The sequence below is a fragment of the Oryctolagus cuniculus genome, chromosome 10, assembly GCF_964237555.1.
Source record: "Oryctolagus cuniculus chromosome 10, mOryCun1.1, whole genome shotgun sequence".
NCBI lineage: Eukaryota > Metazoa > Chordata > Mammalia > Lagomorpha > Leporidae > Oryctolagus > Oryctolagus cuniculus.
This window is the reverse complement of record NC_091441.1, coordinates 86,503,955-86,512,168: the sequence shown is the minus strand read 5'-3', so window position 1 is coordinate 86,512,168 and position 8,214 is coordinate 86,503,955. Positions and strand designations below refer to the sequence as shown.

Genomic DNA, 8,214 nt, shown 5'->3' with positions numbered 1-8,214 from the left:
AAGCCAGAATGGATGTACTTGCTAGGAAACTCACAGCACCTGTGCTCACCTTCGGATTTTTTTAATCAGGCCACACTGCAATTTCCTTTGTCCTAGGAAAAGAGGCAGTGCTTATTATTATTATTACTATTGTTATTATTATTTTGAGGTATCCCAGCAGCTGTCACTACATGCCCACGTGGAGAACCTGGCATTAAGGTTTGAGGGTGTGAATGAAGGAGCCAACAGTCTTTCTATGGTGTTCAGAAGTCAAACAGAATTCATGCACACGTGCCCCCTGTCAGGTGTGGGTGTTTTTCTCTTACCCAGGAGCCTCTTGTCTCAGGTAGAAAATCGTCTTGCTAAGCTGGCCAACCCATTCTCCGCAACCGACATCCGGAAAGTTTATCCCGAGCTCTAGAGCACCGGGCGCGGCGGCTAAGCCCGCACCAATGCCTGTGGGTTCTGCCTTCCTCACCGCTCGCCCTGCCCTCTGGAGCGCGAAGCTGGCCAATGACAGCCTCTCACAGGCGGGGTGGGTTTCTCTCCTCCCCTGTTGCCTGTGCCGGAGCCCGGCGTTCGCCTCCCGCCCCGCGGCTGGCTCGCCTCGCCTCCTGGGCGCGCAGCGTTCCCGGAGCGCACAGCCGGACGCAGCGTTCGCGAGCTGGCGCCGGGCCGCCGCTTCTCCCAAGTCCCTTGCCCTCGCTTGGTGGCTCCCAGGCCTTGCTCCGCCAGCTTTTTCCTGGAGGGGCTTGTGGCCCTGAGGACGGCGGAGTCCATCCAAGTTCATTCTCAGTGGGAACGCTCGGCTGAGACGCTCTAGGGAAAGGGCAAGCAATGGACCCCGTGAGTCAGGTAGGACAGAACTAGGCAGGATGGCTGGAGCGCTCGGGGGCCCTGGGGGTCCGGGGAGGCGCCCTAGCCCCCTCCTCACATTTTTGCTTTTCTCTCTCTTTGCTTCGTGTTAAGCTGGCCTCAGCGGGCACCTTCCGGGCACTGAAGGAGCCTCTTGCCTTTCTTCGAGCACTGGAATTGGTGAGTGGCGGTGTGCGGGTGGGGGACTGAGCCAGTTAAGGATCAGGTGAGGAGAAGTCGAAGAGGGGCGCTCCCGGGTCGGCTGCCCTCGCTCTGAGCCTGCCCACCACCGCGGTGCCATCGCGGCGTGGCGGAGACAGGATCCAGAGACCCTGCTTTGAGGCGGGTTTTGCGGAGGGATTTGGCAGGCGCTTAGAGGAGGTGTCTTCTCACCTTGGCGCTTCTCACGGAGGCGCAGGAGCTGTGTTGCTAGCAACGTTTCCCGGAGGTGGGGAGGGGACGGAAGAAGCTGCTGCTGGGCTCTTTTACCTTTTCGGGCTGAGGGCAGGGGAAGAGGCACCCGCCGAGTGGCTGGGAGGACCTGACCAAGCTTGCAAACTTGGTCAGCACTAGGACAGCTCCCGCTCTGCTGGGAGTCCTGTAGTCCAGTTCTGGGCGGGAGCTGCAGCCCGTGAGATGCTGGGCGATGCTAACTAGAGGTTGGCACACAGAGTGGATCTCCTTGTTTCTGTATTGTAGTTTCTCTGCCATTCCTCGAGGGCTGTTCTGATATTCTTCCAGAAGAACCCCCAAGACTGTGTAGCTTTCTTCAGTGATTGGGATGTAGGAGACTATATTCATCTTGTTTTGTTGCCTTAAAAAATAGTGAAGACAGTCCCATGGCAGTTTGTCCTTGGACAGGGGAAGAAGGCACGGAAATGGTTACTCGTGGGGCCACAGAGCAATATTGTTGGCTGGGGTGATGGTTATTTGGAGTGAAATCTGCAGGTCACACATTTCATCTTGCTGGGAGCTCTGAAAAGCAAGCGGAGCTATCTGAACAGAAAGTTCAAAGCCCGTCATGTAGCATTAATCACACGCCCTAACATGGACTAGCTGGGAAATTATGTAAGAGCCTGTTCTGTGTTCCCAGGTCTTAGCTCAGAGGGTTGTAACAGGCTTTGCCTACACAGCTGTGGTGCCTGTTTACTTGGACGATCTACATGATAATCACATTTGCCTTGTTTGTAGACCAGAATAAAAACGTGTGAACATATCAACTTAGCATACATCAAGGCCACTCTTGGATGGCTTGAACCAGGGGTTTTGAGCTGGCTATTCTTGGATTGTTTTTTGATAGCCAAGTTAAGCAAACCAAGCAATGCCCATAATCCAGGAAACTTTTCAGTTGACAATCTCACTATTCCATCCACATTCATTCACTTGGCATTCAAGGAGCACTTCCTGTGAAGGAGTGATGTTTAGGATCGAAAATAGTTCTGTTGTCAGATTAGACTATCCTGCAACAAAGTTCAAAGATCTGACATGATTTTCCGACATAATCTGTGACTGTCTCAACTTGTCAGTTCACTGAAGCATTACTTGCTGTTCTGTGCTCTTGGAATGTTACTGTGTGCCACAACCCACCACACAGCCTCTACTGGTGTATCTCAAGAAGTTGTCAGTCTGTATGAAATTGTTTAGAATACAGAATTCTTTTTTAAAGATTTATTTGTTTGACAGCCAGATTTACAGAGTGGGAGGGAGGGGGAAGGAGAGAGGGTTTTTAATCTGTTGGTTTACTCCTCAAATGGCTGCAGAGGCCAGGCCTGTGCTGAGCCAGTGCCAGGAGCTTTATCTGGGTCTCCCAGGTGAGTGCAGCCAAGATGGGAACTAGCACCCATAAGGGATGCTGCCATCCCAGGTGGCAGCAGCCTAACTGGCTATGACCTAATGCTATCCAGGCAGGAGTATCCAAGCACAAATATTGGGAAGATGAGTGCCTAGGAGTCTGTGTTTTTAACAAGCTCTTTCTATAGTTCTTAGGCACATGGAACTTTGAGAATGACCTCCCTAAGATGGATTGGGTCCCTCCAAAACTCAAAACAGGATTTACCTTATTGTCCTTGGTATTTCAGTTCACACTGCATGGAATCCACCCATTTTAAGCTTAGAAAATAAGCTTTTTCTTAGATCTCAGGTTAAATATTACCTCCTCAAGGAAGATTTCTCCCGTATTTACTTCTTCACCTTTCCTCTAATCCAAACTGAATGATATACCACATTCTGTGAGCTTCTATTTCATGCATTATTCCAGGAGCTTTTTCCACACTACTCTATACTGCCCTGTAGTTGTTCCTTCCTTGGAGTGTATGTGTGTGAAGACAGAAAGGGAAGTCACACCACTTAACATATTGGCCATTTTTTTTTCTCATGTAAAGCAGTGAGTAGGCTCTCATTTGTGAGTGATAACGTGACTAATGGACAAAGAAACCTAAAAGGACAGGTAGGTCAGATGGTTGACCTATACATTGAAGAGCTATGGCAGAAACATGAGGGCAAAGACAGAGAAAGCTAGTACCTGGAAAAGTTAAAGGCCGTGCACAAGGGTAAACAAGATCAAGTCGGTGTGTGTGTATGCTGGGTGAGGAGCCACTCTGAAGTACCTTTACTGGTGACAGATACTACCAGTATGGAAGTGTGATCTCATATTGGGGAGGCTACATATAAATATTCAAATTATAGCAGTGTGTTCAAAGATACCTACTGAAACATCTTCTGTGGAAAGAATTGGAAACAAGTAGTAAATCCATTATAAGAAAGTAATTCAAATATGAATCCTGCATGTTATGGAATATTATATTGTCATTAAACAGAATGAATTGACCTGGAGTTCAATACTTGGGTATACTTGGGTAAACTTGAAGTGAGAAAAATAAATTTCATTCTATATAGTTCATAAAATTATCTCATGGAAAATCCATTTTAATCAACATGGGTGATTGATTCAACCATATTCAAAGACAGTATACAATAGTATTTTTGAAAAATTAGTATTTGGTTCTTTTTTCCTTTAAAAAAAAAAAAGAAAGCCATGTTAGCCTATTATTTGTCCCCTCTAATACTACATGGCTCTAGACATGAACCTCTGTATTTGTGTAAAATTGAAATTAGAGAACCCCAACAAATCCATGTTGTTCAAGAGCACATTGGTGGCCGGCGCCGTGGCTCAATAGGCTAATCCTCTGCCTTGAGGCACCGGCACCCCGGGTTCTAGTCCCAGTTGGGGTGCTGGATTCTGTCCCGGTTGCCCCTCTTCCAGGCCAGCTCTCTGCTGTGGCCAGGGAGTGCAGTGGAGGATGGCCCAGGTGCTTAGGCCCTACACTCCATGGGAGACCAGGAGAAGCACCTGGCTCCTGCCTTCAGATCAGTGCGGTGCGCTGGCTGCAGCGCTCCAGCCGCGGTGGCCATTGGAGGGTGAACCAACAGCAAAGGAAGACCTTTGTCTCTGTCTCTCTCTCTCTCACTCTCCACTCTGCCTGTCCAAAAAAAAAAAAAAAAAAAGGCACATTGGTGCAATGGTCCTTCAACACAGAAGTATAGTTGTGCATGTTTGTGTATTATTTGTGAGTAATGCATATTTTTTTTAAACTTTTATTTAATGAATATAAATTTCCAAAGTACAATTTATGGATAACAATGGCTTCCCCCCCATACCGTCCCTCCCACCCACAACCCTCCCCTTTCCCACTCCCTCTCCCCTTCCATTCACATCAAGATTCATTTTCGATTATCTTAATATACAGAAGATCAGCTTAGTATACATTAAGTAAGGATTTCAACAGTTTGCTCCCACACAGAAACATAAAGTGAAAAATAATAGATGATTTTTTTTAAATGATGATGAAATCAGATCAGATCCATTGTCATGTTTAATCCCAGTGAGAGTCAAGTTGGGAGTTGATAATTTCTTTTTTCTTTTTTTTTTTTTTTTTACAGAGGATCAGTTTAGTATGCAGAGTAATGCATAATTTTATACCACTGAACTACTAAGATTAATTTTTTCACAAGAGTGTAGTTTGAGGTGAAGTTAGTAAAGAATGGTAGAGGCATACAGAAAGCTGTGATAGGCAGGAACGATGATAGGCTTGCCACTTGTCCACAGTTAAGCACTTGAGGAATTGTTAAAAATAATGTATATTAGATTATTTCCTATGGACTCACTCCAGCAGCTGGTTTTACCTCGAACGGCACTCTCCACTTTTGAATTTATAGCCTTAGGAGGAAAATGCACTTCATTTGTATATCCTTCTCTTCCAAGAGTCATGGATATAGATTTAATATCTCTTTTTAAGATTTATTTATTTGAGGAAAGAGAGAGAAATCTTCCATCTGCTGGTTCACTCCCTAAACAGCTACAGTGGCCAGGCTGGACCAAGCAACCAAGCAGAAGTTAGCAACCAGGAAATTTGTCTTTTTTTTTTTAAACTTTTATTTAATGAATATAAATTTCCAAAGTACAATTTATGGATTGCAATGGCTTCCCCCCCAACTTCCCTCCCACCCACAACCCTCCTGTCTCCCACACCCTCTCCCATTCCATTCTCATCAAGATTCATTTTCAATTCTCTTTATATACAGATCGATTTAGTATAAAGTAAAGATGTCAACAGTTTGCACCCACACCAAAACACAAAGGGTAAAATACTGTTTGAGTACTAGTTATAGCATTAATTCACATTGAACAACACATTAAGGACAGAGATCCTACATGAGTAAGTGCACAGGGACTCCTGTTGTTAATTTAACAAATTGACACTCTTGTTTATGGCGTCAGTATGGAAGCCTTTTGAGTTTGCCGTCTCCGATCTTATTTAGACAAGGCCATAGCCAAAGTGGAAGTTCTCTCCTCCCTTCAGAGAAAGGTACCTCCTTCCTTGATGGCCCATTCTTTGCACTGGGATCTCATTAGCAGATCTTTCATTTAGGTTTTTTTTTTTTTTTTTTTTTTTTGCCAGAGTGTCTTGGCTTTCCATGCCTAACATATTCTCATGGGCTCTTCAGCCAGATCCGAATGCCTTAAGGGCTGATTCTGAGGCCAGAGTGCTGTTTAGGACATCTGCCCTTCTGTGAGTCTGCTGTGCATCCCACTTCCCATGTTGGATCGAGGAACTTTGTCTTTCTCCAGGAATCCCATGGCCTAAGGACCTGGCCACCTTCCACTGACCTCACAGGCACCCTAACAGGGAGCTGGATCAGATGTGCAGTAGCTGAAACCCAAACCAGCACCCATATGGGTTGCCAGTGCTGCAGGCAGAGGCCCAACCCTCTATGCCATGGTGCCAACCCCTAAATTTAATATCTTGATAGTATAGAAGTCAGACCTTCATAGAAAAATTTTAGCCAATTTCAAATACTTTGAGGCAAAACCTCCACATCTTTAATCTCTACTGAACTGAGATCAGGGGGTTTTTCACTATCTTTCAGGACAAAACATAAATTTGGGACACAGTGCTAATCCCAGCAGTCTGCTTCATGGATTCTCTGATGATAAAATAGAGATGGGGGATGTCTTGAACTATCATTTAGTGGTGGTGGGAAAATGGAGTTTGCTTTATGCTAATACTTACCTGCAAAGCTGAGTTGGTGCTTTGCCTTCTGTCTTTGATCCTTCATATTTCCTGCTTCCATACTTTGCCAGAAGGCCTTGCCCCCCTTTTTTTCTTTTCTTTAGAATAATTCTGTGAGCATACTTTACTCTAATCAATAAGGGTCTAACTTTGCACATGTGGATTTATGTGAAATAGAGTATGGATGTCTCTAACACATCCACATTGTTGAGGACCACACTGATCAAAGGACGTTGAAGGGACTTAAAATCCCCAACGTGCAATTTGCTTGGCTTGCATTGTCCCCCAGCTTAGAGCCCAGCTCCAGACTCTTTCCCAGTGGAACCAACTGCTGGACTAACTTGCCTGATTCCTCAAATGTTTATTCTTTGACATCCATCTGTAATTTTGTTGTCCATTTTCTGCTATAACCCCTGGACTTTACATCTCTATTCTGTATTTCCTTTCTGTTTCTCTGCTTTCCTAGGGTGGCCAGATAGTCCATAGATTTGCTACATCAGATATCTGAAGTATGGGTCAACGTTAGCATTTAGACAGTCTTCATTCCTGAACCTGCATTCTGAGCTATGTTTTTCAAGAAAACATCCTACTGCTTTCTTTATTAATAGAATTTACAGGTCATGCTAGTGAGAAAAATAAAATGGATCATGCCCATCCAGTAGAATAGAATAGGTCAGAGTTAGAATCACATTTTAAGGCTCTCATTAGAGACATAATAATAGCTACCTTCATCATGCAAACTCGATATAAGGCACTGTGTTGTACTCTCCACATGCTCTCATGTTGGATCCATGTGACTCTAACATTTCACCCGCAGGCTCAGGGATGATAATCAACTCAAAGGACAAAATTGTGGGAAATGGCAAAGCCAAGATTTGAGTAGCCTCACTTCAAACTGTGCTTTAAAGGCTGCCCTATACTCCTTCCTCCAGCGAGGCAGGTATTTGTTCTATCTGATCCTTAATCCTCAAAGAAACTTTAAAAACCAGATGGTATCTCACTTTTCAGTATTTATCTCCCCTCTTAAGATATATATTTGGTACCTTTCTTGAAAATACCAGAGAAGGTGTGCATTTAGAGATGAATTCAGCAAACATTAACAGTATTTTTTATTTGGTCTATTGCATGAAATAACTTTTTTTCCCTAAGGATAAACAAGATGGGGAATTATAATGTAAAACATTTAAATCATGAGCAGCAATCTGCCATTGAGATTCTAATGTAGTTTTAAGCTACATTCATGTGAATTTAGCTATAATTTTCTAGCCTTTCAGTTAGTGACAAAAATCACATGCTATTGGAATATGAACCAAGAAATACACAATAAAAAAAAAAGCAATACCCCAGTGTGTTAATAGATTCATCATTTAATGCTGTTCTGAATTTATTATGACAATTGTTATCTAACCCCACAAGAACAGAAAAAAAGAGATAAAATGGAAGAATGTTTCTTAGGGATTTGAATCTACATTTTATTCTTTAGTAGCTTGGTCACCTTGGGCAAGTTATTTAATTCACTAGGCTTCATTTTTCTCATCTGTACAATAGAGCTAATAATAGTTCCTGCTTTAAAGGTTTGCTATAATGATTAAATGACTTAATCCAAGTAAAGTACCTCACAGAGTGCCTGGGCTATAAAAAGTGCTCAATAAATGATTATGAAGGTGGTGCTGATGATAATTCTGGTGATTATGATGATGGTGAAAAAAAGCCATAAATCTATCAGAGTGCAACTTAGAATATTTTCACTAACTTCCTGTAAGTGAAACTCTTTGAAAATTCTGAAGTAGAAAATCTGTACTCATACTTA

The 8,214-nt window shown here is 43.6% G+C and overlaps 1 protein-coding gene across 1 annotated transcript in view; it reads left to right on the top strand.

The window, feature by feature from the left end:
- The first annotated feature begins 497 nt into the window (after positions 1 to 497).
- SYNPR (synaptoporin) overlaps positions 498 to 8,214 on the top strand; it is a 364,988-nt gene continuing 357,271 nt past the window's right edge. The window contains exons 1-2 of the mRNA XM_002713284.5: positions 498 to 834; positions 949 to 1,014. Of these exons, the coding sequence (XP_002713330.1) occupies positions 817 to 834; positions 949 to 1,014 (84 nt within the window). The 5' untranslated portion in view covers positions 498 to 816. The remainder of the gene's footprint in view (positions 835 to 948; positions 1,015 to 8,214) is intronic.